The 17930-nt window shown below is 41.7% G+C and overlaps 1 protein-coding gene across 3 annotated transcripts in view; it reads left to right on the top strand.

The window, feature by feature from the left end:
- ITPR2 (inositol 1,4,5-trisphosphate receptor type 2) overlaps positions 1–17930 on the top strand; it is a 1735249-nt gene that overhangs the window by 720590 nt on the left and 996729 nt on the right. For all 3 annotated transcript variants that reach the window (XM_078674117.1, XM_078674116.1, XM_078674118.1), the window contains 5 exons: positions 8417–8536; positions 8630–8815; positions 9779–10030; positions 14568–14712; positions 15132–15282. In XM_078674117.1, coding sequence (XP_078530243.1) covers positions 8417–8536; positions 8630–8815; positions 9779–10030; positions 14568–14712; positions 15132–15282 — 854 coding nt within the window. The remainder of the gene's footprint in view (positions 1–8416; positions 8537–8629; positions 8816–9778; positions 10031–14567; positions 14713–15131; positions 15283–17930) is intronic.

The following is a 17930-nucleotide window of genomic DNA, read 5'->3' as shown; positions in this document are numbered from 1 at the left end:
CCAGAGTTCGGACCCCCCCCCCCACCCCTGTAAAAACAGTAAAGAGTCTGGGTGTCACCATTGACACCGAGCTCTCTCTCAGAGCTCAAGTTGGAGCAGTGGTTTCCTCTTGTATGTACCAACTCCGGAGGATTCGCAAAGTCCGTCACCTTCTTCCCCCGGCGGCACTCACCCAAACCGTCTTCTCATTGGTACTCTCCCGCCTGTATTTTTCTAATGCCATCTACCACGGCCTACCGCAATTTCTTATACAACGCCTCCAAGTTGTCCAGAACCAGGCGGCCCGCCTGATTCATGGAACCCCCAGATGGCAATCAGCTAAGCCTCTGCTCATGCGCCTTCATTGGCTCCAAGTCGATCGAAGGGTCGCCTTCAAGGTGGCATGCCTCACCTTTAAAGCACTTTACTGCCCTGGTCCCGCTTTCTTAAAATCCTTCATTCACCCTCACTGTCCCATACGCAATCTTCGATCAGCTCACCGCGATCTGCTGATCACCCCCAAGAGCAAATCCAAGAGATTCGGCGGCCGCCGTTTCTCTCACCTGGCTCCCGTACTCTGGAACCTTCTCCCTCTCCCCATTAAATCCTCCCTTTCCCTCCTGAACTTTAGGAAAATGTTGAAAACCCACCTCTTCCCCACCTCTGGTTAGATCTCGCCATCTCTGCTCCCCCCTCATCTATTCTGTCTATCAGCGCCAGGAAGCTTCGGTGTCAGCGCGCTTTATAAAACGCATTTAACATAACATAACATAACCCCTAGCTATTAGTTCTTCCCAGGTGATAGATTGTCCCCACCTAATAAAGTTGCCATAGATTTCAAAGCCTGTGGAGTTCCAGAATCTAACCTCCCAATCTGCTAAAAATATGCCCTAGGTACCTACCCTCCTGCAACAGCAATACAAATCTGTCAAAAGACGATTTATAAAATTTGCATAGGGCACTTATCCGCCCAAAGGTATCCCGTACAAACTTTGATCTATTTGTCTTTGGTAACTTCACTATTTTAATAAAAACTGGTAGGCTGATTTCTGATTCCTGAATCTTCTATTTAAAAAAAATTATCTTTTTCTCGGCATCCATTTAAATATCTTGAGAGACAATCCATTAGAGCAGCCTGATAGTAGTTTCGCATATTGGGACACGCGAGCACTCCTTGCGATTCCTGGAGTTGTAAAATCCCCAACTTTACCCTAGAAGATTTCCTGTTCCAAATAAAACTCCTAAATGCTGAATCTAATTCCTGAAAAAACTGTTAGGGATTTTTATTGGGGCATTAGTGAAGAGAAAAATCAACAGTGGCCCAACCGACATTTTAATCCTAGTAATACGGCCTATTATTGTCAAGGGGAGCAGAGACCACCTTACAAGCAATCCCTTTATTTTCTGTAATATTTTTTCGTAATTCAGGTGGAAGAGGCTTGAAAAATTATTTGTCACTATTATCCAAAGATATCTTATTGGGGACAGCATCCTTGCTATACGTAGGTTTTTGATTAGTGCGTTATCTCCTTCTGTCCCACAGGAGAACTGTCATTATCATACAGGTGTGATCACTCCGTGCTAGCTGGGCAACCCGTGGAGTAAAAAACATATTGCTAGCACTAGAGGATAGTAGCACATGATCGATGGTAGATGCAGCATTCCCACCTATGAAAGTTGGTATTGAGTCACCATTATTATCACAAGCACTCCATAACAATTCTAAATCATACTTAGCAATCATAGAGTTCAAGGCTCCTCCATAATCATTGTGTGGGAAATGTATATAATCATCCCCCTCTTCATTTTTAATCCCACATGCCTGAGTAGCCGACAAAGAGCCATAGCTGCCCAGGTTTCAGATTACTATGTGTGACAAGTTCATAATTTCAGTGTAATTGTGAGTGACATTTCAACAACTATGAGTGACACTTTCTCGCAAACAAAATCAAGCAATGAAGAGAAAAGAATCATATAAATATCAAAACAGAACACCCATTTGAACAACGAGAAACTCTAAGATTTTAGAGCTGCTGCAAAGGACTAGAAACGGCCGGGCCTTTAGCATGGTAAGCTTGCAGTTTTAGAAGGACAGACGTGCCGAGAGAGCCACACACACTGATGTAGCCTGTGGTTAAGTTTAAAAGTATATGTCGAGTTTTCCGAACTGAACGTTAAAGGCAACAGACTTTAACTTTAACTGAGGGTAAGATGTGACCAGCTGCCTGGACGAAGAATTGTACTTTTAAATAAAAAATTATACTCAAATTTACAAAGTTGCAAGTGTGACTGGAAAACAAATAGCGGACACAAAAGCTAATATAAGCTCTTCCCTCAGTTGAGCCAGTAGTACTAGCTCATTACCATCACCAGTTAGCCCTCCCACCACCGCTCCTGGTCCCCTTTCCTACCGAGTCCAAACAAGTGTCAGTCTGTTATGAACGGGCAGTTATAATCTTCGTAAGTTGGTAGCCGACATGCAAGAGGGGTGGCCCAGCCCAACCTCTTCCGAGCTAAGACGGGCCCGTCTTGGCCCGGGCATGTGCCCGGGTGCGACCCATGCGCGTTCCGCGCAGCAGGGACCCAAGACTCCTAAAATACAGGCCTCTGGGTGCTCTGGCAAAGCGTAGCATGTTGCAGCACAGGTAGCGTTGGGGCTTGTGGTTCCTGCCCCTCTCTCTTACACTAACGGGCCCCCGCGCAGCGCGGGCCCAAAACAGCTGAAATGCGCACGCCTCTGGACACTCTAGCGTGGCATGTTGCAGCACAGGAAGCGCTGTGGCTTGTGGTTCCTGCACCTGTCTCTCAAGTTAACGGGCTCCCGCACAGCAGGGGTCCAAGACGGTTAAAATAAATGCCTCTGGGTGCTCTAGGGTGGTGTAGTGTGTTGCAGCGCATGTAGCCCTGGAGCTTCTGGTTCCTGCCCCTCTGTCTCACATTAGCGGCTCATTTTATCAGACTTACCACAACATTTTGTCCCTCATGGATCTGCTCTTTTCTTTAATGCGGATGTGCTCTCCTCCCCACCCTCCCTCAGAAACTCTGGTGCCCCCATGGAAAACCCCCGACGGGAAGAAAAAAGCCCACCTCACTCACTTCTCTGTCGTTGTTTCCCTTTTGGTGCCTTGGTGTGGAACAAGAGGCCACCACTCCAGTGTTGGCCACAGTGAAAAGGAGGGATAGAAAACCCTAGACACGAAACCTCCCCCTTCCTCCATAATTTGCATTTTTTCTTTTGTTTTGTCTGGGTTACTGCAAGGACTGACTGATGTATCCTAATTCCCTACTTAACCTGACCCCAATTATTTATCATCATTTGGCTGCTGTAGAATCTTTTGCCTGCTGAATTGAGTGTAAAATGTGAAAGTGTCCTCTTCCGAGAGCTTTCAGTTTTGATTGTTAGACTATTGCTGCCTGAATGTCTTGTCTCTTGAATTGATCCAGCATTGATTTGAACTCTCGACAGCATCATGCAGCCAAGGCCGACATGTCTGAAAAAAAATTCAACCAAAACTTGTTGGATGTCTAGAAGCCCTTTGATTTAAAGGCTGCAGTTATGATTGATTTCTTTATTCAAAATTCACCAAAGTAGACAAGGAATGTGAGTGGATATTTTGCGTTGGTCTGTTGGCGAAATGGAACACGATGAGCCCTAATAATCGAATGACAGTCTTTGTTAGGCACCTCACCCGGGCAGCCATGATTCTGAACAAGGTCGGAAATGAATTTAATGGGCTCTTGACCTGCTTCCTGTCCTGGCGGGATACCCAAAAAGTGTAAATTTGACCTCTTAGACTGATTCTGAAACTCATCAAGCTTGATCTGGGTTTTATCTTCTACTTTCTGATTATACTTTGCTTGGAATCGCTCAACGTTTTTCTGAGCGTCTTTCAGATCGGAAATATGCTGTTCAACCCAGGGTTGGCCCTTGATTTAATTGCAAAATGATGTCATTAATGGTCTCAAGCTCGCACTTAACTTCCCTGTGGGCCTTTTCTTGGCATTTTCAGTTCCCTAATTTCAGCCAGGATTTCTTTCACCATATCTCCTGACTGGCAGTTATAGGCTGCAAACCCCCCTTGACTGTCCCGTTTTCTGTCCTTGGCTCAGATTGTAACACTGCTTGAGATTGAGGGTTTGCGTCGTTAATGGTAATTTGATAGGCTATCAACTCGTTTAGCACGTTCATCCTTGCTGATTCCAAAATGGGATTGTTATTCCCAAAGGATGTTCAACTCACTGATGTCAATTGCGCTCCATACCCCAAACCCAATCTGTTCTCTGGTGGATTCTGAGCATCTTGGCCTACTGTCTTAACTCCTTTAACCCAGAACCGTGGATATGGGGGTTTTTGTCCAGGGCAATTGCTTTTTGATGCTCCTGGCGCTGCTCCTGGTGGAATGTCAGGCATGGGATTTTGAGGCTGTTCTGGTTCTAAAGTTCTAAAAGGAGCAGCTTGCCTTGTTCTGCTGAATTATTTTGTGGGAGTATTAGCTGATTTTGTTTTAAAGAGTCATTTGCCTCTCTAGAAGTCCTCTTCTCTCCAAGTCTGGTGAATCAAGCGAACCATCTGCTTTGGCCGTTCTGGATATCTTTGCGGGAGTGCAGGATGTTACCGTTCCATCTCGTGCTGTCAGGCACTTCATCGGACCTAAATGGAAGGTCAGCTAGTTGAGAGGGCTTGCTTTATGCTCGAAACTACTAGTTTTAATAACTTACTCTGGCTTTACATGTCCAGTAGTGTCTAGTAGTGTATAGTGGAATGGGATTGGAGGGGCAGGCCAAACAGCAGCAAGCCTCTCCCTACACCTGGGAAGGACGCCTCCGCTGCCACCCTAGCCTGATGCCCTGTATGAAATGGCTAATGCTTCCCTTGCAAATTTCTGCATAGACCCCTCTTCTCCCCCCTCCTATCTATCCATCTTTTGAGCCCTGGTTGTAGTTCCAGCCCAGTTCTTGGCACTCGATCCAGCCTAGCAGTGTATTCTTTGCATCACCCAATTTGGCGTCTCACTCACGCCGCTTGCTGATCTCAGAACTGCGATGGAGAGCGAGAGGCTCCAATATTCTCCACAAGCTGCAGCGTGACATGAAGTGTCAAAGACTCTCTGCTGCAGTGTGGTACGTTGTGCTGCGTTGTTAGGAGCGGAATTCCAAGATGCCTTGCTCCAATCCTCTGCACGGCGACAGTGAACCGGATGTGACCTTGTTAGCTAAGAATTATGATGGGACCTCCTCAACACCCCGCCCCCTTTCTTTTTTCTTCTCCTGAATGACTTCAATAATGCGCCTACTATAAATCAAGACTTATTTTGAAGCATGATAGCTTCTTAACAATACAAGCTCCAAATACATTGGGGATCATTTATACATAGATGGGTGGGCCACTAGATCAGCAGGGGACCACCTGTGAAATTTAGAGATACCCTTAAATAGGTGGAGGTTGTTTAGCCGATAGTGTCTCCACTAGTGTGGAACAGGCATGTCTGGCAAAACTGAATTAAATCAAAATATATGCAACCCGTACATGTTAGGAATTTTTTTCCCAGCACGTTTGTGGGGACGCGGTGTTTGAGGGAGGGATTTGATCATTGTTTTTTTTCTGCAACGACTATTGCTGGTGACCTCAAAGTAAGGGCGTGGGACCGGAGTGTAGCAGAATGGGACCATTGTCGAATTATGGCACAGGTGCTGTTCCAACAAACTTTAAGTGATGTTCTGAGTATTCATAAGGTTTTTGGAGAGTGCCTTTTCAGTAGCCCATGACACTGTTATTTGCTGGTTTCCATTGTACAATGATGTTTCTTGGTCTTTAGGGTCCTCTTTTTTACTTATCTATGCAAAATTACTTTTCTTGTTTCTTTTTTGTAAGGAACCCCATGATTCATATTTTGTAATTTTAGGGACATTTTAACATTATAACTTGTCTTTGATCTAAGATCAGTTCTTGCATACTTTTGAGTTTAGCTGTTTGTCTGTGCCACTTAATTTTCAGCAAGTTGTTTCCTCTAAAGCAGACCCCAGGGTCTTACTTATTCGGAATGCATTGATTGCAGCCATTATTGGGGTGAATTGGGGGATGGTGGTTGGGGTGTTGCCCACCCAATTGTGACGTTTAAGCAGAGCAATGAAACAAACCTTACTTGATCTGAGCTTTCTCCTTTCAATGTTGGCGATTCAGGAACACTGTTAAAACTTTTTTTAATTAATAAACTTGTAAGGGCAGTGTTTTATAGAGCGATTGATAGCGGAGTTGAATTTCTCTTTAGGGAGTTGTTGTCTGAGTATGTCCACTCTAGCAATCCCCCCCAGTGTCCTTTAATTAGTTTATGAATCTACTAATGTTCACAAACATTTATGCCTTTAGTAGATTTCTTATTTTTCTGTGTTTCTCACTCCCATTTACTCCAACTACGAGAGTCACTCATGTGGGTATTTAGCCCTCAATACGTGCTTCTCTTAACTATGGTCTAATGGGACGGTCTTGAGCTATGGGGCTGCACTTGACCTTCTAATCAGAGATCTCCTCACCTCAGGATCTCAATTACTTTAATTTCTTACTTCCATCTAGTAACATTTGGTTGCAACGTTCACTCCTCTCAATGATTTCTGGAAAAAATGAAAGAACCTTCTAAGACTTCTAAACTCAGTTTCCCATTTCCTGGCTTGTCTCCCTCTTGCATCCCACTATTGCTCTGAGTCCCTTACAAGGTTCAGGCGATGTTATATAGTCCTCATGCAAGCTAAGCCTTAAGAGTAGACAGGAGCATGTGACATTAAGGGAAATCAGGAGGCTTTGTCATGAAAGCTATATCTGTCATCTCTGTGTGCTTAGTGCCAAATGTAAGAATTGTAAAAGCTGCTATATCTGTCAAGAGACTTTTTCTAATTAATGGATTTTTTCAGTTTAAAAGATACGGAATCGTCTTCTTCATTTCGAAGGTGGTACAAATTCAGAGGAGACCTCACATGGTCTCGTAGCTGTACTTCATCTCATGTGCAGGACATATTGACTGCCATATTGACCACCTTTCTGGCTTTTGAGGCTTTTAAACCTTCCTGGTTTGCTTGGTGGTCCAATAGGTGCCAAAGCAATCAACCTGAGAGAGCAGAGAAAGAGACTGGAGACAATGATGCCAATGGTATTTGGACTGGGCAGTAATTAATCTTGATATCCCTCCTCGTGCCCTCTCATTTGAACTACTCAACACATTTTCTGTCTGGTCCTGTATGGCTCCAAATTTCACTCACCTCAAAGGCTGTACTCCTTATGATTCCTGTGGATCCATCCGGACACACTGTCCAAATGCTTCTTCCTCCCAATGGTCTCCTACCAGTCTGCTTTAATATGGCCTCGTCAGCATTTACACTGGGCGCTCAATAACCCTATCAATGTGCTTCGTTAACCACTGGTGCCACAAGAAACTCAGTGTTTGGCAGCATGGAAGCCTCCAGCTGTCTGCCAAAATTCCCCACTGTCCTTTTCAGCCAGCTGATGCCCACAGGCACGTCCGCAGACAACAGCAACTTCTAGCACCCTTCTGAAGCTGACCAACTTTGAAAAGCATCTAAGGCCTGTTGGTCAGATGCTGAATCGCCATGGATAGAGAATAGAATGACAATGCTTTTGCCTGTTGTGGTCTGTGATACAGGTTTGTTTCCATCTTTGTTTACTGCTCCTTGGTAAAAGCATAGCTTCCTTTATATTTTCAATGTAGTAGTAGCATGTGTCTTGGTAGATTTGATGTCTAAGCAAAGAAGAAAGCAGGTTAGAAAGTGTACGAGCAAATCCGACAGAATTACCAAAGATACCCAAAGTGGACCCCAAAAGTGTCTCTAAGAGGTTCAAAGATGGAGCATCGGGATATGTGCTGTGGTTTATAAAAAAATGTTTCTCTAATTGTGCATGGTTGTATTTAGGAATATAGGCCTAATAGTGGTGCTTGAAGTGAGAATGGAGATGGTAAATGGAAGGACCGTACAGGCACAGTTGACCAAGACAAGCATGTTTATTTCATCTAGTAAATGGTTGAACTAGACATTCAAGCACAGGGAGGCCTCTGTTGAATACTTTTTTGGGACATCAGGATTAAATGTAATTACTTGTAGCTTTCATTGAAAAAAGAAGAAGTATAAAATCTCTCTGACCAATAGTACATATGTCCTGTTGCTTTCTAAGGTTGTAGTAGTTCGACAATGCCATTGGCTCATTGGCTGTCTTGAAATACTTTAAGGAATTATCTTTGTCTGATATCAGAAGCAGCTTACATAATGTGCATATAAAATACAAAGCTGAAAGCTATCCTATTCCGATTTAACCTACCTTTTCCAATGGTATAATACTTTCATTGTTTTTCCAGTTCTAACAATATACAATGTTCTCAATATTCAATGTGAAATTCTAACATCTAAATTTTACCTTTTTTGTTGTTGCTAGATTCCTTGATTACTTGTCAGATCTGTGCGTCTCTAACACCACTGCAATACCAATAACTCAGGAGTTCATATGCAAGTTTATGCTGAGTCCTGGGAATGCTGACATTCTTATTCAAACCAAGTACGTATTCAGATAGGGCATCGGTAAAGTGTTCAGTATCCGCCCACTTTAGTGATAGTTCTTTTGTTATGGATCTGAATTCATGTATTTTAGGCTGATTTCTATGCAAATAGACAACCCCTTGGATTGCTCAGTGCTCCATGATGATCTGGATGAGGAGGAGGTCTGGCTGTATTGGATTGACAATAATAAGGAACCTCATGGTAAAGCTATCCGGCACCTTGCCCAGGAGGCCAAGGAAGGCACCAAATCTGACTTAGAAGTGCTAACCTATTACAGGTAAGGATCCTTGAAATCAAAAGTAAGCTCAATTTCAAGTCAAGTGTAACATTTATATTCATTTACCATAGTGTACTTACTGGTGGTTTGTCTATGTATGTGATTATTTCTAAAAAACAGCTTAAAATGCATAGGTGATCATGCATGCTTTAGTATGCGATGAATAAACCCTCTCCATAACAAAACATTGACGCAGGGAGAAGGTGTCATATAATATCTAAATGATGCCAATTTTAAACACGAGATAAACTAAAGATCAAAGTAAATTTACTAATACTGTCAGGCAAGACACAGTAATATCATACAGAAATAAGAATTAGATGGGTGTGAAATAAACCCTGTGCAAATCAGAGTTGGATAACCCCAATCCAGAATTCTGCAGCAATTTGTTAAATATTACACAAAGAAGGTAAAGAGGTCCCCAATTCAGATTATTATCTATCAGATTTAAGTCTATCTCCAGAGATGTAAATATGAGTTAACTATGTAGTAATCCATCTTATTTGGTATTGAATTCGTATGAAGATTAGCAAAATAACTCTAAAATAACTCATCACTATCATGTTCCCATCTGATCTATAGCAAGATGCAACAATTTGAGCACACCATAGCTATCTCCAAATCTAAGTAGTTAATGCAGTTACTGGGTGTGCCCAAATCCTCCAATCTTAAATAAATATCTGCTAGAAAATGCATTTCATTTACAGTGTTAGCATTTCTTTGTAACTGTGATAGGTACCACTCACTCAGCATGACCCCTAACTATTGCAACATTTAATTTGTATACAGCTGTTCATAGCTGCGTTAGTTGAATAATTACTCAAAACCCTTATCTTAAATTCCAGTAGATACCACTTATTTACACAAATAGGATACCAGATGGCTAGGAGAAGAATTTTACTCAACATTCTTAATTGTAAAATAATCCTCTTCTATTTCATTTCTTTTATACCTTGCTTCTAGATATCAGTTGAACTTGTTTGCAAGGATGTGCCTTGACCGCCAGTATCTAGCCATCAACCAGATCTCCACTCAGCTCTCTGTAGACCTCATCCTTCGCTGTATGTCCGATGAATGTCTCCCGTATGATCTGCGGGCTTCTTTCTGTCGCCTCATGCTTCACATGCATGTTGACCGGGATCCTCAGGAGTCTGTTGTGCCTGTGAGATATGCAAGGCTGTGGACTGAGATTCCGACCAAAATCACTATCCATGAGTAAGTCAAATTAATAACTCAAACATATGCTTTTTCTTAATGTTATTATGCCCCTACTGCAGAAGAAACGCAAAGTGCTGTTATTTCAAACAATTGTACTCTCGATTTTAATGTATTATACAACAATTTACTTGTTTTGTATAATGAATTGTATAATGGTCTCAGTGCAAAATAACACACCTGGATAATAATCCAACTTAGCCACCATGATGACTTCTCAGACACTAGGTTACTTTATGTTGGCACTTGATGTAACAATAAATGAAAATATGAATATCATGTCTGATTTGTAAAGCAGTGTTCAACATCAGGTGATTGCCTACACAATTATTTAACTACAGAATGCATAATATATTATTATGGATTAGCCAGAGGCTGCACCTTCTCATATTTCTCCCCCAAAGCATGGAACGGCCTCCCTCACCACATCAGAGCCTCTTCATGGTTTGTCGAGCTCCGTAAAAAGCTGAAGACTTGGCTCTTCATGTAACCTTACCAGGAGACCGGTGCATGCCCACATGCAAAGTGCTTTGATACCCCCACAATGTATTAGCTCGCTATGCAAATGTAAATGACATAACATATCATTTATTTAGCAATGGGCTCATGTAAATATATCTCTCATATGAAATGTATTTCAAACCACATGCCTTGAGACAGGTTTTTGAAAACAATTAAGTTATTTAATTCAGTTAATTACCTATTGGGAGTTAATTTGGGTTCATCCTAACAGTATAGTGTGCATAATTTAAAATCTAATGACTGCAGCACTGAAGTTTGTAAACGTATTAACAGAGTTCAAAGATCATGAAATTAGTATGTTTCTGTTTATTTATACATATTGACTTGGTTGCAGTGAATGGTGGATTTGCTTGTTCTTATGACAAATAATCCAGTGTGTTCACTTTCTGATATGCAACTGGTCACTCTCCTCTCTCCATATTTGTGGACTAAGCACTTTTTTCCCTCAGTAGTTCACTAAACAAAATTAATTGGTGTGCATAAGGGGTCATATCGCAAGCCTATAAAATAATGCTTGTTCAGTTTCCTTCCATGCCAACTTTATTGGCTTAGCACCCCTCTAACTTATGAATGAACCATCTACCGGTTGGTTTTCGTTCAGTCATGTGCAATGCCTTACTAGCTTTCACAAAGCTTAAAACTAGAAAGCTGCACATTTAGCCTTCATTAAGATCCTCATTTTGAGTGGCCTGAAAACTGTCCTAAATTTTGACCAACTTTTGAGTTACTGCTATGTTCTAGTGGATGGTATCAGTAACTCTGGGAGTGAGGAAAATCCAGACCATTAACAATTACCTGGGAATCGGTAATCCGGAACCGATTTTCTCAGTAGTTCCTCATTTTCTTCTGGATTTTCGCACTGAGATTTTGGTCGATTTAAGCAGCCAAAATCTTCATGTGAAAATTAACAGATCCGTGGAAACACAGTAGAGCTCATAATGTGATGAGGCTGGTAAAAGCTGTTACAATTCCAGTTGAAATTAGGATACCACCCATAATGAGGGCTGAAATGTTTGTAATGCTTTTTTTTACCCATGACATAACATTCGATGTATTACGTTTAACTCTATTCATCTTTTATAGTGTAAGACTAAATGATTGCCCTACTACAGTATGTTTGAGGTTTGTGATTGGTGTTTCCATGTATGGTCACTGTTGTACCATATTGGCTAAATAATATTGTGGCCAAAACATACCCTTACATTACCTTAATGTATTCTCTAAATTTATTTTCAAAATCCTTACTTTGTTTAAAAAAGTTTCGTATATATTTGCATCAACAACTTCATCAGTCCTGTGTCTCTCCTTATTGCTAGGACGGTTCCCACATTTAGTTACTGGTTGCACTTCTCGAAAGCAGACAACATCTTAATATAAAGGATGTGCTGTTTAATGTTAAGCTTACAGTTTTTGGAAGTCTAGGAATTTGATTTTGGTGACTTAAATTAAGACATTTATTGTCCAGTGGCATAGGGATCGGTGGGTAAGTTGTGTAGCTTTAGACACAGTCTGGGATGGAGTTGTTCCCTTTTTCATAGTGTAATATTGAAGGTCAACATGCCGGGTTCCTCTTGCCAAACACTGCAAAAGTGAGTATTTTCTTAATCGCCTTTGGAGCAATATTCCATCGTAAGAAAGTGGAGTATTAGTTGAGGGGGGTTGAGAACCCTCCTCAAGTAATAATCACAGTACTTGTCGGGGTGAGCTGCAGAAGTTGCTAAATAGACATGTGCTTTACTCTCTGGTAGCTTGGCACACAGGTGTCAGGCCTAGGGCAGAAGCAATGTGTAAAGCATTTATGCAGTACTCAAACATAAAGTGAAAACAGAACACAAGAAAAACCAAACCAATTTAGAAAAATAAAGTAAAACGTTTCATGAATAATGATAGCAAAGCAACACAAATCCAATAAGTAGTGCTGGAGATATACATTTTCAAAGTTTAAATTAAAAATAACCCCAAAATTCACAAAGCACCAAATGAGGTTATCAGGTTACGCAAGACCAGGTCAAAGTCAAACACTTTGCAATGGATTGCTGTTTGTATACTGGGTCCTGGTTCATGCCAGTGGAACGTTAACCTTTATACGTACACATTTTTCTGGAGAAAAAGAGGCCGGCAAAGAGGTGGAGCTGAAGCAGAGCTTGATTGTGGCAGTTTGCTGAGGAGTCTGGTCCCCGTGCGTTGATCAAAGGCAGGAAAGCACGCGCAGACATTGAGGGCTCAACGTGGATGGGGTTGCTGCATGATGTCATTTACGATAAAGCCCTCTACGTTCAGACTTAGAAACTTTTCTGGAACTCAGATCTCCTTCAGCACGGCAAATCAGCTTGCTGAGGCCAACCAAGAATTGAATGTCAACCTCTGTGGCTTTGACGGTGATCCCAATCTTCGTCTGTTCTCCAGGCAGAAAGTTGGGAAATTGTTTCTAAGTCCCACTTCTTGCAGTTTGTGTACAGGGCGAGTACACTCTAACTCTAGTTAACGGCTCATGACCTGGGGGAATCACTCAGAGGTTAGGACTCTTTCCAACAGAGGCCAGCAGCAGATCCCAGGACATGCTCAATAGTTATTGGCAAGCTGGGAAGATGCAGGAAAAGGCCTCTTGAAGCGTTGTATGTCCTGAAGCTCCAACCGGGGGTCAATAGCTGGCCCTTGGAGTCACTACTGGGGTTCTGGGTGCAAGGCAAGCAGGTCCAGTCTTTCTTCAAGTTATTCATACAGAAGGGCAGTCCTTCTTCTGATTCTTCACAGGTCCAAGAGTTTTCCGAAGATGGTTCTTTTATGTTATATTGGTTTGTATAGTGCACTAATCATTCAAGAGGGTATCCAGGCACTTGGGCAGGTGTGCAGGTTTGTTGTCCCCAAGGTGCTTATATGAAGAGCCAGGTTTTCAGCTTCTTGCTGAACTCAAGTAGGGAGAAGGAGGCTCTTATGTGTTGAGGGTGGTTGTTGTCTTGGGTACAAGGGAGGAGACAACCTTCAGTTTTGTGTTTGCGGATGCGAGGAATTTGTGCAAGTGAGAGGGAGGCAGAGCATAGGTGTCTGTTGGGTTGGCAAAAGTATATGCTGCTGTTCAGGTATTCTGATCCTGTGTTGTGTAGAGCTTTATGTGTGTTCATGAGAAGTTTGAATTGGCTGCGCTTGTCAATGGGGAGGCAATGAAGCTTACTGAGGTGTGTTGTGATCGGGGTGCGGTACAGGAGGCAGAGTATGAGTCTTGCAACTGTGCTCTGGATGATCGGGAGTCTGTATAGTAGTTGTTTGGAGATTCCGGTGTAGAGAGTGTTGCTGTAGACCAGCCTGCTGGCTGGTGAGGAGTGCTTGTCTGACGGTCTGCCTGGTGTTCTGAGGCAACTATTTGAAGATTTTTTAAAGCATGCATAAGATGTGGAAGCAGTAGGTGCACACTTCGTTGACTTGTGCCGTCAATTAGAGCTTGTGATCTAGAATGTTCCTAAGATTCCTTTGAAGCTCAGGAAGGGGCTCTACATAGCCCCCCCCCCCGGCCATCCTGTCAAAGGTGAATTCACAGGAAAACATCTGAAGGTATATGTGACTCCTCTATTTACCTGATATGTTGATTACTCAGCACTGTGGTCTGTTTTCATAAATATAGGTCTTATTCCCAAGCAAGGAATAATTGAATTCTGATTAATCATTTTTGATCCGCTATCATTTAGTTACTTGAGGATTTGGACTTGTTTTAACATTAAGAGCAACACTTTGTACTTTATAAACTAAAATTCCGCTACAGAATTAAATGTAAGGTTAATCATGACATGGGAGATGCAAGAAAATAGAAATAGAAACAACTGTTTTCTATGCTGAAAAAATAAGTTACTGATTTATCATTGAACGCCCATTGTGTAACTGGATAAGCTGAAATAGAAATAATGTAATGTTAATCTAAACATAGAATCAAGTTTCCTGTGGGAATGTTTTTGTTGATTCTCTGTATATTGGTGTCTTGTTTTTCACCTTGCCCATATAGAATGTTTGCCTTTCTACTTAGGTATGACTCATTCACAGACTCCTCAAGAGATGAGATGAAGAGAAAATTTGCCCTGACTATGGAATTTGTAGAGGAGTACCTTAAAGAAGTTGTAAACCAGCCTTTCCCTTTTGGAGACAAAGAGAAAAACAAACTTACATTTGAGGTATAAATTCGTTGTAAACTAACCTTGAAAATATGATTCCATTCACTTGGAATATCACATTGTGTTTCAAGTCTGAGAGTCGAGGTTTCCCCTGGCCGTTTGTTTCCCAGTCAGCCTTGAGCAATCATGTTACGTGTACATTAGTTCTCTTATTGAGGTCTTGCTCCTCAAATTGTTTATCCTAATTGCCACATACAACCTCTGATATGCATGCACACATGAAACCTTCTATATATTTAGCCTGTACATGCATAGTCAGTAACTCTGGATGATATAAAACCTTAAAATTAGTTCAATCGAACGATTTCCTTTGGTGGTGAGAAGTGAAATTAAGAAACAAAGAGGGATCAATGCCTGAGGTATGTGGTTAGTGTTTTAATTTATGGTCATTTTCACTTATTCCCCATCTTTTTTCCTAGGTTGTCCACCTAGCTCGAAACCTGATATATTTTGGTTTCTACAGCTTCAGTGAACTGCTACGGTTAACGAGGACACTATTAGCTATTCTGGATATTGTACAAAGTCCAATGTCGTCATATTTTGAGAGAATGAGCAGATTTCAGGATGGAGGTGAGGATGTCTTTGGTGACACAACAATGATTCACATTCAGTCTTTTTGTGAAAATTGCTGTTATCAAGACATGACATTGTGGATGTAAAATATAGGCATCTTCAATTGTGATGATCGGTTACGCTCATGTCACTGCAAATATCTATCACATTGTTACTGTTATGCTTAATAGTTTTGACTTTGTTGAGGTGCCATTGCCCCAGAAGACACAAAGCTCACAGTTTCTCAGAATTAAGAATGTGTAAATTAGTGTATTATATGATGTTCAGGCACATTAAACTCCGACTTTTATATTATTGTAGAACATACAAATTGAATGTGCTAGAGGAATGCTTTCACTGATTGTTTAAGGTGCGATCAGGTTATAGCTTTTAGAAAGAAGGGCCTTGAAAGCAATTTGGGAAAGAACTATTTAAAAAAAAATGCATCATGAACGATGTTATAGGAGCAAGGATTGCCTTTTGGCATCACTTTACTCTCAAGTGACCGCAATCTAGGCATAGAGTGTATTGTTTTGAATAGATATGTTTGATGAATTTTTGGCTTTGCTGTAGTTAGAATGGGGATTGATTATACCAGTGTTGCCATTTCCGAGTGATGTCAATTGTGTTAAACAATGTAGTAGAATTTAATGTATTAACCTCAAAAGGATTAAGGGCTGATCTGATAATTTCCAGGATTTAAACTAACGACTGTTAGATGACTCGCAGATAAATTCACAGAGGCATCTTGTCATATAAATAGAAAGCCTATGAATTCATTCGTACCTAGACAGGCACACACACACACACACACACACACACACACACACACTCTCTTTATATATTTTCTGAATTAATATTTTCTTTCTTTTTTCTTTTTTTTTTTCTTTTGTCCTCATTAGCCTTTCGCCACCCAACTTCAAAAACGAGACTGAACCGCCCATGGGCTTTGTATCTCATTAGCCAACTTTACAGACCTAGGCTGGCGGGATACGACAGCGGCTGATGGGCCTCTCATTTTGTACTATCCGGGGACTACGAGGCCAAAAACCCCTGCCGGCCGCTACCTTATCTGTATATCCCCTGTTAGAAGGAGGAAAAACAGTCGGCGAGATAGGCCAAGACCTTAATCATTGGACTATTATTTTTAACAGACCTAACTTAACTCCCAGCCCCGTTGTCCCCCCTAGCCAAAATACTGTAAGAAAAATAACCAAAATCTGTGCTTTTTCCTTTTCTGATCCATAGAGTCTAATTTGGCAAAATATCTCATAGCTTTCACCCAATCCAGTAGAGTCGGGGGTATGGCCGAAACCCATAGTTTACAAATCTCCCTTCGGGCAAGCAGGACACCATAAAACACCAATTTAGCTTTATCATTAATGATCTTACTCTGTAGGTCATATCTTCCAGTAATAATAAATTCAGCGCTTACCTCAATCTTCAGGTCTACAGACCGAGACAAGCAATTACTTACGGCCTCCCAGAACTCCCTCTCTAAATTCAAGGGTGGCGGTTTGGTGGAATGTCCCAAATGTAGAAGTGCTAATGTGGACGACTTGCACATGTTTGTGGAGTGCCCAAACATCAGGGAGTTCTGGGAGGCCGTAAGTAATTGCTTGTCTCGGTCTGAATTAATATTTTCGTAAGTAAAATGTGTTTAGCTACAATAAAACTTTTAATTGAAATTGATTCATTTTATTTTAATTTAGTTTATTTACCATAAGTTAATTTTACTTTACCATCCTTGTAAAATGAAAACTGTTTACTACCCCTATACTTTACCCATACCAGAGCCCTAAAACATCCTTACTACCCCTAAACACTAGGCATCCCTATGCCTGAAAACCCATTGATACCACAAAACGCTACCTATGCTGAGCCCTAAGACTCCTTGCCACCTCTAACCACTACCTGCCTCTAAACAACGCTTGCTATGCCTAAACGCCAGCTGTCCTTGAACCCTTAAAACCACTACTACCTATAAAAAAGCCAAATATTGCTTGTACTCTGCTATTGAAATGTGAAAGCGAGTCCTTCCATATTGATCTTGCATGACCATGATGGTGACCCTGCTCTCTGAGAGCTGTTCTCTGCTTTGGAGATAGAGGCGGGGTCCTAGAATGCCAAGGTACGTTTGAGCTCCTACTTCTTCATAAAAGAGCCTGGCGGTCTCAAATGGAAAGCATGTAGTGGCCAACCACAGCACAAAAAATAGGAGAAAGGCTGATCTGCAAGGCTCTCTGGGATGGCCACAGCTCTCTGTACTGGTTGCCTGCCATCTACCTGCTTGTGTTCACATGAATTGTGCGTAACAGACTGGCTGTGTGCCTCTTTTAATGCGGGTACTGGGACAGGTACCTGCACACCACTAGTGGAATGTGCTTGTTTCAGGTTGTCTGTCAGTCCTTCTCTGTTGATAATGTTAACATTTTAGAGAGCCTGGCATCTAATCGATGGTCAGCTGTATGTGCACCATAGTTCTCGGCGTCGGCTCAACATCTTGTGATTCTGGACAAATCACTTAATACTCATATAAAGCGCTCCAATACCTTCGGGTCGAGTTCACTCTATGTAAAACTGCAAAACAAATATAGCTATCGTAATTAAGTCCTTTGAGGGCAACGGCTAGCCCGCTGTTTGTTGAATCCCTATACCTCATCCCT

Source organism: Lissotriton helveticus, chromosome 1_1 (assembly GCF_964261635.1).
Source record: "Lissotriton helveticus chromosome 1_1, aLisHel1.1, whole genome shotgun sequence".
NCBI classification, from domain to species: Eukaryota; Metazoa; Chordata; class Amphibia; order Caudata; family Salamandridae; genus Lissotriton; species Lissotriton helveticus.
Note: the sequence above shows the minus strand (reverse complement) of the source record. Positions and strands in the feature narration are given on the sequence as shown.